Source organism: Larus michahellis, chromosome 15, assembly GCF_964199755.1.
Source record: "Larus michahellis chromosome 15, bLarMic1.1, whole genome shotgun sequence".
Lineage (NCBI taxonomy): Eukaryota > Metazoa > Chordata > Aves > Charadriiformes > Laridae > Larus > Larus michahellis.
In genome coordinates this window covers 4,570,946-4,592,295 of record NC_133910.1, presented here as the reverse complement: position 1 = coordinate 4,592,295, position 21,350 = coordinate 4,570,946, and the positions used below count along the sequence as shown (strand labels likewise).

Here is a 21,350-nt window from a genome sequence, read left to right as displayed (position 1 = left end):
TTTTGTATGTTTTTGCACCTTCCCTTCTTTTAGAGGCCATGCCCCCACTGGAAAACCTAACTGTGTCTGATATTAACCCTTATGGGTTCACAGTGTCGTGGATGGCATCGGAGAATGCCTTTGACAACTTTCTAGTAGTCGTGGTGGATTCTGGCAAGCTGCTGGACCCACAGGAGTTCCTCCTTACGGGAGCCCAGCGGCAACTGAAGCTTAAAGGCCTTATTACTGGCATTGGCTATGAGGTTATGCTTTATGGTTTTGCCAGGGGGCACCAAACAAAGCCCCTAAGCACTGTGGCTGTTACAGGTATTTTAATGTGAACAAATTGTTCTCTTCCACCCTTTCTTTCTCGCTTTTCTTCTCACATGGAAGATGTTTTGTGCAATCCATTTGCAAAGCAGACCTTGGCTTTTGCATCCTTTTCTGCATCGTGGCTACACATAACTCCTCCTGATTTATGATAGGTTCACCAGTGAAGTTCTGTTCCTTTTAACTTGATGTTTCCCTTCTGTCTTTATGAGGGATCCCGTAGAGACGCATGATGTGGGTTGAGGGATGAAAGTTTCTGGGATGGTTACGTAGGTACTTCTAACCGAAATCTTTACAGAAAAAATGGCCTGCATGTGGGAGCTCGTCTTGTTAACAGCTGCTGGGCACATCAGCATTCTGCAACTTGCCAACCAACAGGACCTGCAGGAAGAGCCATACTGGATTTCTTGCCCATGGCCTCCTTTCTTTCACTCTTTGTGTGGGTTCTACCCACAGACCATCGAGTACTATCATTACCACCCATGAAGTTGGCATCTCTCTCCAGAAGGCCTTAGCTCATGTTTTCAACCTCATCATAGCTGCCATTTCCCAGCAGTGTTTGAGCTTTCTTGAAAAATTGTTGTATTCTCTAGCCCCATAACCATCGAGTCTCATTTCCATGTTGCTGACTATGCAGCAGTAAAGCTGGGGGTTGCCTGATTGGAGGGTTGCTAGAAAATAAATAGGAACGTCTTTGGAAGAAAGAAGTGCATTGGAGATGCTGGGAGATAGTAACCGCTCCAGTAGCATTTCTCTAGATAATGATGCCTGACCATACTGAGCTAAAGACATTTTGCAGGTAATTCATAACTTACAGCTCCTGGGGTCCTCTTGAATGGGTTCTTTCACTGAAAGCAGTAGGTCTTGCATTTGGATTTAAGTGTGCTGTTTAAGGGATATGAATTTTCATGATTCCCCTTTGCTGCTTCAGCATTTGTTTAATACAAAGTAAAGGATTCATCTGATGGGAAGCATCACGAATGACAGAAGTGCATGAAATAAGGGGTTTGCATGAAGAAAACGACTCTTTCAAGTGGCTTCTATGTTGTCCTCCTAACAGAGAGAGACCTGACAATATTACAGGCATGCCTGCAGTTCTATAACAAGAGCTTGTTTTTATGGAATATAAAGGTTTCACATAGGTAGCGAGGGAGAAATGCACATGAAACTTACTGTTAGCATGTGTAACTTTGCATGTCAGAGGCAAATGGTCTATGTCCCTGCAGTGGATTTGCTATTAAAGACTGAAAGTTTGAATGGGCCTGCACACGCTCACATATATCTTCTTCAGTATGTATATAATGCTAATATTCTTTTTTTTTTTTTTTTTTTCCAATAGCTGGCAGATTGTTTCCCTTTCTTTGAAGTGTGGTTGGATTCTTGCAGTATGCTATATCCAGACCTCAAGCAGGTCTCTAATGAACTGATTAAAGAAATCATTTCTTTTCCCTGCTGCTATCTTCTCCTTTTCTAGAAGCAGAACCCGAGGTCGACAACCTTCTGGTTTCAGATGCTACTCCAGATGGATTCCGTCTGTCGTGGACTGCAGATGATGGGGTTTTCGACAGTTTTGTTCTAAAAATCAGGGATACCAAAAGGAAATCTGATCCACTGGAACTAATAGTACCAGGCCATGAGCGCACCCAGGATATAACAGGGCTGAAAGAGGGTACTGAATATGAAATTGAGCTCTATGGAGTTAGCAGTGGACGGCGTTCCCAACCCGTAAATGCAGTAGCAACCACAGGTATTGTCTTTGCAGCAGGAAAAGCGTAACAAGTTCATGCCTGTTTTTTTCAGCATCTCTCCTTTTTGTAGCCAGCTTGGGCTGTTACCGAGGTGTTCGGACTGTCTCCTGCATGTCCCTTATCCACGTTACTGGTTCAATAGGGTGTAGCTATTTATAATGAATCATCTCAGATTCCTTAGCTTCATTACTGTCTATTTAATATGGTTTTATTTAATTAGTTTCATGATCTGGAATTAGGCAGCATGGTCTAGCAATTAAAGCACTGGCTTTGAGAGTCAAGAAATATTCTCTCTGTATCAGCCTTTTTCAGTGATTTCCTGGGACTAATTACGTATCAGGACTCCACAACAATTTACCTCCCTAGAAAAGAGGTATGACAATTTGATTTATCAGAGCTATTGAGAAGTTTGCTTATGGCTTGATCAGCAAAGGACTAAGCACCATTAACTGATCTTACCAGGAGCAACATATGCTCAATAATTCAAAACAAACTTAAGTTTCTTGCAAAATCAAAGCTTTGAACTCCCTCAGCAGAAGTTGCTTTATGTTCTCATTCTTGTGTGTCAAAAACTCTGGTGTAAATTAACTTAGTGACTTACCCAGGTAAAATCATCCAGAAGAAAAGCTGCAGGTATGACTGCCAATTCATGCCATTTTGTTTTAAAAATACCGAGGCCTTAATTCTCAATTGCAGCATGGCAATTCCACAAAGCTGGAGTTCTTGCCTTTCATAGTCTCAGACTAATGAAGAAACATTGTAAATATAACTGCAAATGTCTGCTGTCTGAAGTTAGCCTAAAACTATACATGTTTCTGAAAAGTGTCCACCAGCATTTTCCAGCAGAAATGCTCCACCAGCACAAAATGCCACCTGGCATTTTCTCAGGGCCAGGGAGAAGGAGGAAGTTTTTGCTATTTGTAACTGGACTGTTGCTTCTTATATTATTTTTCTATGAAAATAAGCAGATATTAGTCAAGTAAAAAGTTCTCAAAGCTTAGGTTGAATTCCTGAGATTAATTTAAACAAAATAAGGTTTATAATTTGAAGCATTTCATTTTGGTACTTTTGAATGAAGCTTTCCATTTTTTTCCACCAAAATCATGGTTTCATTTTGAAACATATTTAAATCTAAAGCAAATGAAGCAATATGCTGTGACCCAAATTCTCGCTTTTAAAAGTTTTGAGCTTGCTGCTATGAAAACATAATAATTTCAGTTTGGTCTAATTCTGGGAGTAGGGGAACGAGAAGGGGACAGGTAAGTTCAGTGTGTGAGGAAGCCATAAAAGAGGCGTTTGCTCGGCTGTAGCAGTGTGTTCCAGACAACGCACAGAAAAGGGACAACAATAACTCAGTATTGAACAGCTTTTCCTGATATAGCATGGCCTCATGATTCACCTTAATGTCTGTAGTGGTGGTTGTTAGCATGGAAAGGCACATTTCTGACCAGCTCCAGTGATTGCCATCACATCCCTTGAATAAACAGCAAGGGCATAGATACACTCCCCAAGACATTTACATGAAGCAGAACATGCATCCATCACAAGCCACCTTTCTCCAGGCTCATGCGAGTTGACTCATAATGGAGGGGGATGTTTAAAGTCAACTGCACTTGTTAGCAGCATGTCCCCATTTTCACTGACTTGCAGGATATTTATGGTAAACCGCTAAGAGTTATCATTTTCCTCATGACTACATTCTTATTCAGTTCTTTCAGGGAGATTTAGCACATGTCACCTACTGAAGCCAATAGCCCAAAAAGATGTTTGTCAGATGTAAATAGCCCATGGATAATTGATAATAGAGCTGGAGCCACAAAAATCCAGCTAAATAATTCGGACTGCAGGTTATACCACACTGGGTAACTGGGCCACCAAGGCGTCTAACCAATTTCTTTTTTTGGAGTTGATTATTAGACAAACATATGTATATTTATAGCTTTTCCAGTCTGGTTGCAAAGAAATATTTCTATCCCTGAAGGGAGGTAGCTCAGACAGGCTTATATTCAGCCTTACTTTGTTCTGGCCCGTGTACAAGTTACAAGTGAGCAAGGAATAAATTAGCTAGGAAGACTTTAGCTTTAGTAGAGGAGATAGTAAAATAACAGTTGGAACAAAGCTAGCAAACAGACCGGCAAACCTAAACCAAACACTACTGTAGAAATGAAGGCAGGAAAATAATATATATTGAAAATCCTTCTCTGTATTTATCACTCACAGCTTCCCACTTCTTCCCTATCTGGGCACATACCCTTGAATGCTCAAAGGCAGTCTTCAGGGATCAGGTTCTCAACTGGTGTAATTGGTGCAGCTGAGGGAATCTGTTTGAGCGTTGCCAAGCAATCCTCTCCGAGGGCTTGACCTCTTATCTTCGTACAGCAAACCACCCACCCGCCATGAGGAAGGAGGGGGAGGAACGATCTTGCAGCGTTGACCTTTTAGTGCCTTGTCCTTCTCCATGGTTTCCTTTCCTTCTTTCACTTTCAAGAAGTCAGCAAGGCAGTTGATCTAGTGACAGCCATGGACTGGATATGGAAAGGATGAGTAGGGCAAGACTGGCATTTGCCATTTTCTCCAGGTAGCTTGCGTTGGTCCTGCAGCTGGTAACTTGCCTGGAGGCTGCGATGATCTCCCTTGTTCCCATCACACCAGTAATGTGGTGTGCAACCGCTGGGTATGGGAGTTGACAATAAAGTCAAATCTTCCCACACTCATCACAAGTGATTCTTCCTCCATTATTTACTTGTACGTACAAGTGAACAGCAGTAGTTTTCCCCCAGAACTGCTGATAATAATGTTGTTAAAAGGTTATCCTCTTTGGGGTGATGCTGGTACCCACTCTCCCTACCCTCTGCACTTGTTGGTCATTTTACCCTCATCAATTCTGCTGTGATAGAAAACATTAATTATAAAATCACTGTAGTGCAAGGCAACATCATACAGATCTGCAGTCTCTAATCAAGTTGGCACAAGGGAGTTTGTCCTCTGCTGCTCTCAGAGGGACAGTTGGTGTCTTTTGGAAATGCATCTATATATTGTCCACTAAGGTGCAATTCAGAATTCAGCCCTCCCTGGGGGACCACAACACGCTGCGTGCCACTTAATATCCTTGGTAGGAAGTGTGGGTCTCACGCTGCTACTTTCCGGTTCTTCTAATGGTGTTTTGCCACACTGTGACAGCATTTTTCATCTGAGAGGATCACAAAACTCTTCACGTGCTCTTCATATGTGATAAATGCAACCTGGTGCTTCTTGTTGCTTAGGAGAAGAAAGCCTGTGAACATACTCCTATAGTCTATTAGTAACGAAAGAACAATTTTTTAGCAAAAAAATCCCCAAAGAAATGCAGCTACTCAGGTATCATGGGTGCCTTAGCAACCTCACAAAAAAATTTTCCATCTCTCATAGAACTAATGGGGAATGATGCTGGAGGATAATGCTAAATTACCTGTATTTACCCAACATATGAACTGAGGTTTTTTTATAAGTGACAATACAGAAGCATGCTGGCCATTTTTTATGCCTGCTTAATTTTAGCTTCCAGGTAGCTCGGGGTGATGGTTTCACTTGCTCCTTTTTCATTTCCCTGTGCTCAAAGGTACCCCTCTCTTACGCATCCATGACTCGTTTCAGGACCGATGCTCGCTCTGGTGGTCTGTTACACTTTCTTGGCCAGGTTTGCTCCCAGGAAAGTAGCCGCAGTTGGGATTGTGGAACTCTCACGTAGTCAAGGCTATCCTTAGTACTGTTTGTTATGCAGTAGTTCACCTGGTACAGGAAAACAAGCGTGAAGCCCATGGGAATCTGCACAGCAGAGTCCAAGTGGGATGGATTGGGTACTTCATTTTCTGGGAAAGGCTGAAATTCTCTGTGGGTATGAAAACTGAGTGCTGCTCCTTCTTTTTGGTCTCCAGAGTCATCACTAGCACTTTTCGTTAGTCATTAAGAGCACCTACAACGTGAAACAAAATCAATGTGATTTTCATTTGTCTCTCGTTCCCAGGGGTTTTTTTATGCTCTTCTGTTTCCTTCAGACTGTACCTAAATCAGTAGCAACTTTGTGTGTGGTGCAGCTTTGTTAACCCCACCTTGCTTTCTTCATTATCTTTAATTCTTTTCTTTCTTTCTTTGGCTTTTCCATGTGAGCAAACCCAACATGTCTAGTGAGCTCCAGAGAAATAATTTACATTTCCCTTGAGAGCTCAGTTGTTTTTCTTTCCTTGCCTTTCAGTTGATTTAGTGCATTGCTGCTACAACTTTGGGGACACATGGAACAAACAGCCCTCTGACTTCTTTCCCGCAGACGCGTTCTTTCCGAGCTATTTCAAGCACAGTCACTTTTTTTCTCCTCTCGCCCCCCTTTCCCTGCCCTCAGCCTGTCTCCACCGCTCTTAATGTGGCTGATGTTTGGTATCTCTCCTCCTTGTGCTAATAGCCTACTCTGTGTAGGCTGTTTATTTTTTTAACACGTGTCAGGGTTGTTTTGGTTACAGTCAAAAAAAGCAAATTGGAAGTGAGATGCTCAATGTAAACTTTGAAGTGGCAGGTCTCTTTACCATGTCCTCCCAGAAGCCCTTTCCATGCTTGTTTTGCAATAGCTTAATTAAGCCTTAAACTGGAATGTTTCAGATACCTGTTGGTTTGCATTTTAAGATTGGGTCATTTTGGCAAAAGTTGGCTTTGTTTGCCCGGCTTACTGATTTAACTTGTTTGGGCAAATGTAGCGCTCAGGTTTACATGGGGAAAGGCTGGGTTGTGTGACAAAGAGCTGCAGTGGAACCACAAGTACTGGGATGTCCTCTGGATGGATGTGCTTTGAATGTGCCTAAGAAAAATCATGGTCTCAGACAGAAATTCCAAGAAGAAAATCTTCTCACTTCAAGTTTGAAGCCAACAGAAGTTAACAGGCGGTCAGTGCTTGAGAGGATGGACCCTTGACTCATGCAGCTGAGCCCAGGTCTTTTTTAGGCATCCTGTAGTACAAACTTTATGCTCAGGAAGAGACATCTCTCCACTGCTAAAGGCTGCCATTGCTGTGTGTCATAGGTTGAGACTAAATTGAAAGTCTAAAAATCATCCAAGTGAAACTGGGAGAGAAAAGATTGTAAATACAATGACTCTTGGGTAATAGAATTGCATTCCTGTAAGGATTCCTCCATACTTTTCTATGACACTGAAATCTCTGTTACTTCTTTGTATATGATATGTAGATATGTGTCTGGGGTATTTTTAAGCTATGAACTACTGTAATGTTAATGAAAAGGAAAACTTAGACCAAACAGATTGTTGCTGTCAGTATGTGAAAAAAACATTAACTGTTTAGTGTTCCCTGCATTCGTGTTGGTTAGGACAGAATATCGATAGCATCAGCTCTTGGGATAACGGAATAAGACAAATCAGTGTTCCAGCACTAAAGACTGATAAACAAATGATTTTCCTTTTCTTTCTATGTGGTGTGTTTGTTCTCTACTCTCCACGGACAGTTGTTGGATCTCCCAAGGGAATTTCTTTCTCTGACATCACGGAAAACTCTGCTACAGTCAGCTGGACACCCCCTCGCACCCGTGTGGAGAGCTACCGGATCTCCTACGTCCCTGTCACGGGAGGTAACTGCGAGGAGGGACGGTGAGGAGGGTGGTAAAAGGGACAGCAGAAAGGGCTTGTTCTGATGATATTCATCTCTCGGTGCATCTCCCAGATGATCCTATACAGATCATCTCTTTTTTTCTTCAAACTGCTGACCAGGAATGTGAGTGCACAGACATGATCCCAGTAGCCAACCTTTGTCTGAACATAGTGTCCCACATCCCATGGACAAGTCTTGTAAGCGAGCTCAGAGCTAGATGCTGGAATGGCCCTAATAGGGCCACATTCACAAAAATCTGTTCCCACTGAGCCTCCTAAGTAAGGATTTATTTCCAAACTGCCTCATTATTTTGTAGGCGCTTTATGAGCTGCGCATATTTGAAAAGATGACCCTTGGAAATAATAATCATGATCCATGGTTATAATATTTTTCCAAGGTAGTGATTTTTCTTAGCACTCCCCAATGTTGTTTCATTCCATCCATTATATCTCTGTTTTAGCGTTCAGCTTAAAAAACTTCCTATACTTAAACAGATTTTTAGCAGAACTTAGGGATATCTCGGAAAGGAAACAGACGTCAGGACGACAAAAGACATGCTATTGACTAAGATAAGTAAAGAGTAAAGATATAGGCCTTTAGACAATATAGTATGTAAGCATACACGTGATTTAAATATGTAGTGATCCAACAGAAGAAAAGGAGCAACCCACAGTCATAAAGTTCGGCGCTTGTCTAAGTGCTTTCCTGGAATGAACCCAGAATTTGAAACAAGTATGTGTCCCGAGTACTCACCTGCACATGTAGCACCTCTTAAAATAGTATATACTATATCTTTATTCGAAATGAGATGGGTGAAGGAGAAACTTACAGCCCTTATTACCGGAAACAAAGCAGATATAACCTGCATCCTCACGCATGTATGAACTTCCATGTGGAGTGCTGTGTTTTCACCTTACATCTCATTTGTAAAATTATATTTTTCTGAACCGGAATGTTAATTTTTTCTTATTGTTGGCATACCAGTAGGAATGGATACAAACCAATGTCTTAGATTTAGGTGTCACGGCAGCAATATTTTCCTGAAGCTGCTCTATGATATTGATGATTGTAACAAACTGGGGCAAATTCCTCCTCCTGTACGAGTATGTCCATGTTGGTCATAAAGTCTTTAACTTGAAACACATCCTTCAAGCATTTACTGGAGTATTGTGTCACTAATCCCTTGGCATTTGGCTTCGTCCTAGGTACTCCAAATGTTGTTACAGTCGATGGAAGCAAGACAAGGACCAAGTTGGTGAAGTTAGTCCCAGGTGTAGCCTATGACGTTAGTATTATCTCTGTGAAAGGCTTTGAAGAAAGTGAACCCATCTCTGGCACTCTGAAAACAGGTAATATACAAAGAGGAAATAGAAGGTTTTCAAATGCATTGTCTGTGCTGTAGGAGAGGCTTGGGAACTGGAGCTGACGACCCCTAGAGATCCCATTTTTGCTGTGATCCCATTTTTGCTGTCTGCACAAACTGTAGGAAGTTTTTTGCCCGCTCTTTGTGTCTGTATTTCAGATAAGTACAGAATGGGTAAGTTTGATCAGGCTCCCGTTTGCTAAGTGCCAAACCAACTTACAACGAGGCAGAGACAATTCATGTATTTACAGTCCTAATAAATCAGAAGCAAACAGAAGTTTAATTAATACCATTTTACAGATGGGGGAGCAAAGGGACAGCTCAGATGAACAATTCAGACCAGTTTCTGTTGTGGACTCAAAACTCCACATCTCACAGGTCCCGGACTGTGTCCTAAGCAGAAAAACATTCTCTCTCATGGTTTTTCTTCAATACTGCTTTAAATATCCCTGCAGGACATGAGGGTCCACCATGCTCCTGCTGACCCCACCCTGTGGTCTAATTTATGCATTCTTTTCTGGGGGGCTAACAAGTATTCAGAGAACTGAGGCAAGGAACAAGATGATAAATACTGGATAATAACATGAAATTTATAGCCCATTCCAGATGTACTGGAGGCAGATATCTATCCCAATTCAGGGATAGAATGAGGAAGCAAGGCAGGGCGTGTGGGCACTTTGGATGGTTGACTGGCTGTTTGATTAGTTTATTTTTAAACATGCAGGGCAAGCTGGTGGAAGGTCACAGTGGCTATCAGTTGCCGTCACATTCGTTATTTTTCCCAGCTCTGTCTCCTGACTTTGCTCCAAAAAGCAGTCCAGATTTGAGGGTGTTGAGAGAAATATGTCAGCTCTGACAGAGCGGTTAGATTGATGATATGAAGACTGATCTGAGAACATAGTTAGTTATGTCTGTTCCCAGTGTTTAATCTTTTCACGCATTGACCTCCCTTTCCAGTGGAGGTATTTGATGTCTCTTTATAGGCACTGACGTCTTTTCTGCAGAGCTCCACTATTCCAAAGGGGATCGTAAAAGCTGCATCAAGCAGCAGTGTTTGCGCATTTTATATCATATATTTACAACAGAGCATTGCAGAGAGCCGAGACTGTTTGTCAAATTCCTTCAGTCTGTTATTCTCTTTCTTTCAGCTCTGGACAGCCCGTCAGGCCTAGTAGTGTTGAACATCACAGACTCGGAGGCTCTGGCAACCTGGCAGCCAGCAATTGCTGCTGTGGATAATTACGTTGTCTCCTATGCTTCTGAGGACGGTAAGAAGAGTTAGTGATGGGTCAGGGTGCTGACAGTGTTACACATTTTGAGAGAGGATCAGAAATGGCTGCTGCAACGTGACCCCAGGAGGATGGCAGCAGGCTCTTATTTGAAGGAGGTGCCTCACTGAAAGCATTAAAAAAATGACCATTTTAGTTAGGCATTCCCAATTCAGACAAGAACAGGGATAACTGATATTCTTGGAAAGAAAAGATGGTGTTATAATTCATATGAACACTAGAGAGTGCTAATACTTTTAGATAAAAGACTCTGGTGTAATTTAGACTCCCCATAGGTGTAAGAAGACAGATGGGCTCTGGGTTTTTATTCTTTTGCACTTGGTCCCAGCTAGTAAAAAAACCCAAAACTCTGAGAGGAGCATGGAGTTGAGTACATCCTGACATGTCTGAATAATGACATTCTCTCTTCTGTGTTTTCTTCTTAGAACCAGAAGTTACTCAGATGGTATCAGGAAACACTGTGGAGTATGACCTGAAGGGCCTTCGACCTGCAACTGAGTATACGCTGAGTGTCCACGCGCTGAAGGACACGCAGAAGAGCGAGACCCTCTCCACCCAGTTTACTACAGGTGATATATCCCGCCTTACTGCAGGGAGAGCTGCCATTTCTTCTAGTCCCACCTGGCTTACGTTTGTCTAATACCATAAAGTCAGCCGGTACATTGTGCTTTTTTCACTAGAAACCTGAATTTTGATTACTATCAAAATTTGTACCAAATTTTCTCTGGTGAAAGGCTAGCGTGACTGATCCAGAAGGTGGCTTTCTGTCACCAATTCAACAGATTCTCACACAAAGCCAGGAGCAGGAGCTCTTCTTTGGGGGATGATGTTAGGGTACCAATGCTGAAGGTACACAGTTGGTTTCATACTTATGGCTTTCCGTGAGCATCAATGAAATCATGGACGTTTTCTATTTTCCTGACTGTTATTGGTGTGCCAGGGCATTACCTAGAGATCCAAGAGCTGAGCCGTACAAATTCAGTGTCACGTTTACAGTGAAGAAGGGAATCTGCAGCCAGACAAAGTATGAAAAAAAGGCATTATTGGAACCAAAGGTTTGCTTCCTGGGAATATGTAAATGCTGATCTGTCTTCTTGTGTGAAATAATGAAAGGCACAGTTTTGTTTCAAAAGACATGTTCAATACAGTGCTTATAAACTGAAGCACCTAAGACAAGTTGGTATCTTAACTCAGATAAAGCAAATACCTTGATTTTAAAACTTCCAATGGGAAAATGATTTTTTTTAATCACAAAATTTAGGTTGAAATATTTTTTAATTTCAAATTTCTGGGGAGAAGAAGGGTTTTGTTTTTTTCCTGGCCTGTTTCAATCTGCTGCCCATAGGATAGCCTGTGTACTAAACTCCATATAGATGTGACTGTAATCGATCTGTTGTCTCCTTCAGGACTGGATGCTCCAAGAGATTTAAGTGCCACTGAGGTTCAGTCAGAAACAGCTGTGATAACTTGGAGGGCTCCACGTGCTCGTGTCACAGGTTATCTCCTGATCTACGAGTCCATTGATGGCAGTGTCAAGGTACAGAACTTGTAACCAAACCAGAAGGGCCGTGCCTCAAAAGTGGGCAGTGGAGATGCTCTGAAGTGTCCAGCAATGGAACATAATCATGTGCCTTAAGTTAAACATGGTAAAATACTAAGTACCTGTTTCAGTGTTAGCTTGAGCACGGATGCATTTAAAACCTGCTGAAGTACTTTCCTATATTATATTATAGAAGCTCAATTGCAGACTGAAGTTTGACAGTCATCTCCCCACAATACGGATAAAAGCACAAAGCAAGTTTTCCCTCATTCCAAACCTGTATCATGGAATAAACTCACACGCCCTCAAGAATGGGATTCCCCTTTCAAAACTCAGGAGAATCCATCCCTGTGCAAGTAAGGCGTCTAAGGCAGGATGAATCGCCTCTGAAAGTGCCTCTTGCTCTCTAATAATTTTATTATGTTCCTACCTAACTCGATGACACTAGATGCTTAAATATGAATGAGGTGAATCCCAGGAAAAACGGCAGACAATTTTGGAGGCCCAGCCTGGTACATCAGAAAGGGCTCTGATTTTCAAGAGGGCAGATTCCCTAAGCATACTGAAAATCTGTCTTTTAAAGATACAGAAAAACAGCCTTTTGAAGACTGGAGTGTGTCATTTCCTTGTCGTAAAGGGTGATTCTTCTCAATTTTATGAGTTTCCCAGAGACGTCTATACAACGTGTATGTTCAAGGCACGTAAACATTTATGCTGACTTGCTTTTGAACCACACAGCTTATACATTATGATGGTAAACATTCATTTGCAGGCAACTTTTCTTGAACTTCCAAAGAAAGTTAGCTTGAAAAAAATCTTAGGGGAACAGTTTTGTATTAAATAATTTATATGGTTAAAAAATACCATAAATAATTACCACAAAAAATAATGTGACAAACCGATATGTAACAGTTCTGGTCATTATGACCTTCTCACTGAGATTGCCCTGTATTATTTCTCCTCTCCATAGGAAGTCGTCCTAAAGCCTGAGACAACTTCCTACAGCCTGGCAGAGCTGAGCCCATCCACCCAGTACACCGTGAAACTCCAGGCACTGAATGGATCCCTGAAGAGCAAAACGATCCAGACTATTTTCACCACAAGTAAGGACTTCTGAGCACATGCTTAGCTGAAATAACATATAAGTTACTGCTCTCGGGACAGAGCTGAGCTCTGCAATAAGCAGACACAGACCTCAAAGAAGATTTTTAATCCGATTGTCAGTATGTACTTCATTTGCTTCTAGTATCAGTGCAGAAGTCCCTGTTCCCCCCTGAGCTGTAGTGTCATCTGCTTTCCCTGGACTGGCAGGATGAAAATCTTTTCTTTATATCCATCCACACCACCTCTATAGTCCCCTGACGAAACATCCTGCCTTTCCGGTGTAAAGTATCAACCCTTTAAAATCCACACTGACACCCTGTATCGATGCACAACAAGCTGTTAAAACAAATCAGCATTTTAAGTTGAAGTGAAGCAAACCACACACACAAATCAGTTCAGTGGTCTGAGGAGATGAATTTCTGGGCAGGTTTTTTTCTCCTCTTTCTGAGATAGGTTTTCTCAAATCCACGCGGCGTGTCTGTCCCGGCTCTAACAGGACAGCTCTCCAGCGAGCTGAATGCAAAAATAGATTGGGTTCTCTGAAGGTCACTTCACAGCTGACATTAAAAAAAAAGTTGTTGTTCAGTAGTTAACTGTGAAACCTTGCCTGTCATTTGTCTTACTTTTCACGGTTTCCAGCTTTTCAGACCCAGCAGGACCTTCAGCCGTTTCCATTCTCCCTTCTGCCGCTTGTGCCAGCTTCAGCCCAAGGACTCACAGAAGTGCTAATAAAAGGCACACAGCCCCCAGTCTGCTCACAGTCACTCCTTGTGTAGAGCAGGATGAACTCCACCAACAAGCGACAATCCACAACCAGAAATAGGAGAAGAATTAAATCTGAGTATATTTAAGAGACGTTTGGCAAATTGACCATAAGCAGGGACTGAATGAGAATCATAGAACCATAAAATTGCCTAGGCTGGAAGGGACCTTTCAGATAGAGTCCAACCATCAACCTAACTCTGACAAAACCCATCACTAACCCATATCTCTAAGCACTGTGTCTGCCCATCTGTTAAACACCTCCAGGGATGGTGATTCCACCACTGCCCTGGGCAGCCTGCTCCAATGCTTTAATAACCCTTTCAGTGTAAAAAATTTTTCCTAAAATCCAATCTAAACCTTCCAAGGTGCAACTTGAGGCTGTTTTCTCCTGTCCCATTGCCTGTTCCTTGGGAGCAGAGACCGACCCCCCCTGGCTACCCCCTCCTTTCAGGGCTTGTAGAGAGCGAGAAGGTCTCCCCTCAGCCTCCTCTTCTCCAGGCTGAACACCCCCAGCTCCCTCAGCCGCTCCTCACAAGGCTTGTGCTCCAGACCCCTCACCAGCTCCGTTGCCCTTCTCTGGACGTGCTCCAGCCCCTCAATGTCTTTTTTATGGTGAGGGGCCCAAAACTGGACACAGCCCTCGAGGTGGGGCCTCACCCGTGCCCAGTACACGGGGACGGTCACTTCCCTAGTCCTACTCACCTCACTGTTCCTGGCACAGGCCAGGATGCTGTTGGCCTTCTTGGCCACCTGGGCACACTGCTGGCCATATTCAGCCCACAGTTGACCAACACCTCCAGGTCCTTTTCTGCCAGGCAGCTCTCCAGCCACTCGCCCCCAGGCTTGGAACGCTGCATGGGGTTGGTGTGACCCAAGTGCAGGACCCGGCACTTGGCCTTGTTGAACCTCATACTGTTGGCCTCGGCCCCTTGATCCAGCCTGTCCAGATCCCTCTGCAGAGCCATCCTACCCTCAAGCAGGTTGACACTCCCACCTAACTTGGTGTCCTCTGCAAACTTACTGAGGGTGCACTCAATCCCCTCCAGATCATTGATAAAGATGTTAAACAGAACTGGCCCCAATAATGCCTTCACCCATACGAACACAGTTCAGGCAGATGCTTAAGCCTGGCCTTAACTCTAAACATGCGTTTGTGTGCTATTTAGTGAGAGGGAAACACTGAAGTCGCTCTCTGCAGACAGCCACTCTTCTCCTAATCCCAAAGCTGATGCAAATTCTCTGTAGCTGAGGCACAGGCAGGGACGTGTTACACGCTGGAAAGGGAGCAGCAGCCACAGTTAAAAACTCTCCTATGGACACACCTAGAACATCCCTTTATTAGACCACTGGCTGAAAAAGTTAATGGCTGAAGTGAATTTAAAAAGAAAAAAAGAAAAGCTTTTTTAAGGGTTAGAAAGTTGTTCTGACTGCAATGATGCTATTAGCTTGCTGTCAGAAAGAAATGCTTAATAATATTTCCCTGTAGTTTCAACTATTATTGTTTGCTTTCTTTTTTAAAAGCCTAGTTTTATACCATATTTAATATTATACTTGCTAGCAAAATATTCCCAATTTATTTGTTTGGTTGTAGTCCTGTCTTTCTATTTCCCCCATCCCTTTTCTGTCACATAACCAGAGATTGGTAAATTTGGTTTTACCCAAAAGTTGCTGTAAACAGAGCTCATGCCATTCAGATATTAAGCTGGGGGATGCACTGCGATCATTGCAGGGAGTAGTTATCTGACATTCACAGCACTTCCAAAGGTATAGACAGATGTGCAAAAGTGTATTCAAAAGAAAAATTTGCATTATCTGCTGTTTACTTTGAATCTTTTTGATGTAGGATGGCAATTATAAGCCTGTTCCTGGGTTCTGTACCTGGTGGTGCCATTGACCCAGACCAGATTTTCGTGTGTCATCTGTATTTGACAAGTTCCTTGTAACTGCTGATTTCTTAAGGACTGCTTTCTCTTTTTTTGTGTGTGCAGCTGGTCTTCTCTATCCTTACCCTAAAGACTGCTCCCAGGCTCTCCTGAATGGAGAAACCACCTCTGGGCTCTACACGGTTTACCTGAATGGGGACAAGGCTCAGCCTCTGCAAGTCTTCTGTGACATGGGCGAGGATGGGGGCGGATGGATTGTGAGTAAGAGGGAGAGGGCCCCCACCACCCTCACGCACATCTGCCTGTGCTACGAGCTGGGGTAGCAGATCCCGTCCCTGGTCATGTGTGACATCCCCCATAGTGCTTTGTTATAAGAGTAGGGCTGACTTGTCTATAAATTTGGGGAATTTTATCTCGCATAGGACACCTAAGTGCCTAGAACAAGGCTACCAGCTCTTTCTGTAGTTTGAGGAGAGAGACATGTCTCCAAAGGATGGGTCACATCTGTGATTTCAGCTCCTAGAAAAAGCACTGATCTCTCTCCACTGGCTGTAGTGGGTACTGATATGACTGTCTTAGATCAGATACGTACCTTCTAAATAGCTAATTAGGTGAGAGGAGGGTGGAATGACTCTGTTTGAATCGGAGAGACAGTGAAGGCACAGGCCAGAGAAAGCATTTGTTCAGCAGCCGTATCACGTGGTGGCTTGTCAGGCTTCCCAGGCCATTATAGAAGAGACACATCCCACTCAGACAACAAATGAATAGCAATAAAAATGCCAGCTCTCCGTACTGATGTCCTCAAATCTGAACATGTCAGAGGGACCCAGGGCACAGAAAGGAAGGAGGAGCTGGAGAAATGCGTGGCTAGGAGACTAGAGGGTGTAGAAAGTCTTGGCTGAGCAATACAGAACTGCAAGGGGCGGTTAAAACAGCAGAGAGCAGGAACTAAATGGCCACGTCCCTCAGAGGAGCCTGGGAACCCAGTAGATGAAGTAGAGACTTAAATAAAGCAAGGAGCATTCAACAGAGTTGGGACAATTAAATAATTGCAGTGAGATTGCTGCTTTGGGTGGTGAGGGCAGGGGAGCAGCAATGCCAACCTCTGCATTTGTAAAAGCTACATTGCTAGTGCCCTGTCTGTCGAAGGCGGTCTGTTGATAACAATTCTTCCGTGTGGTGTTTGTAGGTGTTCCTGAGGCGTCAAAATGGAAAGGAGGATTTCTACAGGAACTGGAAGACTTACGTGGCTGGTTTTGGAGATCCTACGGATGAATTCTGGATAGGTAAATGGCAAGAATTTGTCTTTTTTAAAAAAGAAAACACAAAGCCCAAAAGACTGGGAGCCACTTTGAAGCCTCCGTTTAGTTGGCAAGGGTATCTGTAAACGGGAACATAATCTGCATGAAGGAGGCCAGGGGCAGCATGCTGCGAGGGAGGTTGAAATGGCCAGGTCCAAGCCAGTCCCTCCAGTTGCAGTTCATAGATGTCATGCTTCTTGGGTCACCAAATGTACCAAACCAGTGCTCACTGGTGCTGTCTAAGAAGTCAGGAGGCAACCTGAGAAGCAACTGCAAGCCTCTCTTTCTGTACTTCTAGGACTCCCTCAGCAACAAAAGCAAAGTGAGGAAAACAGAAGTAAAAAGCAAATTTTCAAAGACTGTGCTACGTTATATCTGGTTGTAAATGAAAGACAACGATGAACACACAGCACAACTTTGATTACTTTTCCCAAAGGGCTGCCTGCTCCTGTGATTTAAAGGGGGGAAGTCTCTCAATCACCCTGTTTTTATCTATTTGTTCTTGTGCTGATATTATCCTACAGCTGAAATAGCTCACTTTCCTCACCGGTGTTTATGCCCTGGTGCATCTATCCAGGCCAGTATGACCTCCTTTATGGTAGGGGAGACAATTGGATTGTTCATTTATTTCCACAGGTCTGGAGAACCTCCACAAAATCACTTCTCAAGGCCAGTACGAGCTGCGTGTGGATCTGGGGGACAAAGGTGAGACGGCTTATGCTGTCTACGACAGGTTCAGCGTTGGAGATGCGAAGAGCAGATACCGGCTAAGAGTGGATGGGTACAGTGGCACAGCAGGTGAGACGGAATATATTTTTTTTTCCTTCTGATTTGCAATTTCCTCCCAGTTGGCTCAAGGTAACAGTATGCGAATGTTGCAGATTATCATCACAGCAGGTACCTCTTGTATGTCAGGTGTTTGAAAATATGAACATACCAATATATTTTATGTTTCCGTTTTAAATCCTCCAGTCATTTAGGTGCCACATTTTATGGCGTGCTTATGACAGAATATAAACAAGTATATTAAACAGCCATATATCTTATTTGGCCAATGCTTGACTGTCATTTATACAGCTAATAATAGCTTGGCACAGCCTCATCTCTTGTCAGCAGAATATGCAGCAGAGTCCTGCTATAACATGATTTGTAATTTTGCTGAACAAATCACCTGCCTTTTGTAATCATACTGGGGCGAACCCTGCAGCCTTTATAGAGTCAGGGCTTCAGAGGACAGAGATAAATCCAGCTCCACAGGATGGCTTAAAAGGAGATACTTTTCATGCTGCAAGGTGCATGGAACAGACCAGACCGAGATGTGTGTGTATGGACTCTGCCCTGTGACCATCACATGAACTTTATCCACAGCCGATAGGGATACAAAGGATAGGCAGCAACAGTAGAAATAATGTCTATTGAAGGCAAACACAACGATGCAGAGCAGTAGTAGTTGCTACAGCTAGTAGGATTCAATCCTGCTACTTCCTCTTCCTAAGAAATCAGGTCTAAGATTAATTGATGGAGCAACACAGATCCTAAGGCACGAATGCGAGCTCTGCTTCAGGCATACATGGAAAGCTGCTCCTATTGCACCCATCTGTAAATGAGCACCCAGGCCCTGGGAGTGGGAAGTCAATGGAAGGCAGACATCTCTCTGTGCCTGTTTCCAGCTAAAGAAGATGGGTAGCTTTACTGCATGGAGCAGCTAAGTGTTGGAGACTCCTTTGCTCTTGATTCACTCCTTGTGGAGGTCTCTTTAGGCTTGGTTTGTCCATACTGCCTTCTTTACAGGGCCAAAATCCAGCTTTCAGCAAGAACTGCAGAAAATGAGATGAATAAAAAAACAGTTAACAAGTTGGGGATTAGAGGCTACCTATTTTGACTTGTACCACCAACAAAAATCGGGTACTTCTTCTGTATTAAAACAAGTCATTTTTTAAAAACTTAAATACACAGCCAGGTTTTACAGATGGTGCATGGCACAGTCCAAACATTTTCTGCAGAAGGGTCACTCCATGTAATCTAAACCAGACAAATCAGCGACCTTGCTCTTTCTTTTGTCTCCCCCATTCAGGTGATTCCATGACGTACCATAATGGAAGGTCGTTCTCCACCTTTGACAAGGACAATGATTCTGCTATCACCAACTGTGCTTTGTCATACAAGGGTGCATTCTGGTACAAGAATTGTCACCGAGTCAATCTGATGGGCAGATATGGTGACAACAGCCACAGTCAGGTGAGTTTGGTGTTTGAAGGCTTCTGTAATGCATTAGAAGAAGGTCAATTGCAATTATGGATCCATCTGTCTGGTGGTTCAGCTATCCAGACATCAGAGCACTGACCAAGCACACCCTCCAGACCAAAGGATCTAGGGAAAGATAGGGGCAGTTGCTCACAAAACAAGAATTTAATGTCAGCTGGTGAAATATTGATGGTTTTGTATGATTTTCCAAGGGAATATCCCAAGTGTGCAGGGAACAGTTAGAGTTTTCAACAAAATGTCCTTCCTGCCATGAAAGCCAGGCAAAGAGTGACAGCTCTGGGGGACAGCATGGTTTGTAGGGGTTGTGCATGCTAGTGGCCAGAGCCATGTGGTTCCCAAAGCCCCTCTACTTTGTTGTGCCTCTGTTCCCAAGTTAGAAAACAGCCTGCAGTCTGAAACGAGAGCAGTAAAGGCTGACAACAGGAGAAGAAGCGACTGTGTGACCTCCCACACTTCATCTTTGTCTTTGCAGGGTGTTAACTGGTTCCACTGGAAGGGCCATGAATATTCCATCCAGTTTGCAGAGATGAAGCTGAGACCCTCCAGCTTCCGAAATCTGGAAGGAAGACGAAAGCGAGCGTAAAGCCCCTGAGGTGGTGAAGGGGCTACAGGCAGGGTGACGGGGGGGTGGGATGTAGAGTGGGGGCGTGGGGGGGATCCTCTGGCATCACTGGGGTGGTGGGGTGTGAGGAGCTGGTAGTCGTACCAAAGCATTGGTGACCCTTGGCCCAACAGAGGCTTCTGCAACAATCCAAACGTCAAGCCTTAAGTGTCCCAGCATTTTCAGCAGAGCAGCTCCGGCTGCCCGTCAGTAATGTCCTCCGCACCAAAGACAACGATCTCAAGGGTTCTATGTTGTTTTATTAATTTTTATTTTCTCAGAAAGCCTCTGGGATAAAGTTCTTCCACAGTCTGACTATCTCTTGGGTGACCCCGGGTAGGGGAGGGAGAACAGTTTTGTACATTGGTAGTTTGTTTTAGAACCAGCCATATTTTACACACAGAAATGTGTACGATTAATTATCATTATTATTATTATTAGTTACAATTGAAATTCTTTGGTTGTCGGAAAGCCTTTTTTTATATATATCAAGTACCACAGAGAAGGAGGGAATGGGAAGGGGAAAGCAGTATGTTTTTAAACTTAAGCATAAGATTAATATTATTAATATAATGACAAAGTAATAATAATAATGATAATAATAATAAGCTAAATTTTTGTCATTTTTAAGAGAACCATGCTTTTGGAAACACAGCAGGACAGTGTCTGATTGTAAATTTTTTTTTTTTATAAATAAAAGCACAATTACTTTTAAATAAATTCTTACCTTTTTTTCATACATGTTGAGTTTGTGCATGTCCAGGGTGTATTTACTCAGACGGGGAAGTAAAAGAAAGGCTGAGAATGATTAGGCTGCTGAGCCAGTACCGAAAACTGTTCCTTATGCCAGTGATTGGTTGTAAGTATTCTGCTGGGTTTGTTACAGTGGAACGCCCATAAGGATTTGGTTTATTACAGAATATATTTCTTTTTTTTTCCTGCCCAAAAGCTTCTTACATGTTTTTCTAAGCGTTACTGACCAATGCTTGCTCCATCTAGGTGGGAACAACTAACAAAAGAATACAAAGAAAATACAGAGTTGTTGTTAGGTACTATTGGCGACTTTGAACATTTGTGTAAATAAAGGGTGCTCTTTTTTTATATGAATGAAACCTCTGTGTAGTTCCTCTGTATCATACTCTTCGGTCGAAGACAATAAAAGATCTTTTGTTTTAATCCAGTCTCTCTGCCCTACTTCGAAGTTGCACTTTTCAAACAGAGCAAATGTTTCTGCCTCCTCCTTCGTGGTCACTGGAAAGAAGGCGCTTTCGGTCAGAGCAGAGATGCTCAGCTCTGCCAGAAAGACTTACTGTGAAGTGCCAGCTGTTAGCTAAGGTCAGATATTGTTAGTCACAGGGTGTAAAAAGTGTCCATGCATAGGAAATATCACTAAAAGACTTCAAAATCAGGAGGGAGGAAAAAAAGGAGGGAGAGAATCACTCCCCTTTAGGTCCTGTCTTCCAAATTGTTTTTTTCTTTTAATATTATTATTTTTAATTGCAATCCTTCGATTGTTGCATTTCTGAGCTTTAGCTGAGCATCAGCCCTTGGGGATG

The 21,350-nt window shown here is 43.0% G+C and overlaps 1 protein-coding gene across 9 annotated transcripts in view; it reads left to right on the top strand.

The window, feature by feature from the left end:
* The window catches only part of TNC (tenascin C), a 123,416-nt gene extending 103,609 nt beyond the window's left edge, over window positions 1–19,807 (top strand). For 5 of the 9 annotated variants that reach the window (XM_074608698.1, XM_074608692.1, XM_074608691.1 and 2 more), the window contains 13 exons: window positions 34–306; window positions 1,784–2,056; window positions 7,541–7,663; window positions 8,889–9,032; window positions 10,195–10,314; window positions 10,761–10,904; window positions 11,742–11,872; window positions 12,846–12,978; window positions 15,733–15,884; window positions 16,817–16,913; window positions 17,565–17,726; window positions 19,003–19,166; window positions 19,666–19,807. In XM_074608698.1, coding sequence (XP_074464799.1) covers window positions 34–306; window positions 1,784–2,056; window positions 7,541–7,663; window positions 8,889–9,032; window positions 10,195–10,314; window positions 10,761–10,904; window positions 11,742–11,872; window positions 12,846–12,978; window positions 15,733–15,884; window positions 16,817–16,913; window positions 17,565–17,726; window positions 19,003–19,166; window positions 19,666–19,776 — 2,027 coding nt within the window. In that variant the 3' untranslated portion in view covers window positions 19,777–19,807. The remainder of the gene's footprint in view (window positions 1–33; window positions 307–1,783; window positions 2,057–7,540; window positions 7,664–8,888; window positions 9,033–10,194; window positions 10,315–10,760; window positions 10,905–11,741; window positions 11,873–12,845; window positions 12,979–15,732; window positions 15,885–16,816; window positions 16,914–17,564; window positions 17,727–19,002; window positions 19,167–19,665) is intronic. The other 4 variants (XM_074608695.1, XM_074608694.1, XM_074608693.1 and 1 more) reach the window with 2 other exon arrangements.
* The last annotated feature ends 1,543 nt before the right edge of the window (window positions 19,808–21,350 follow it).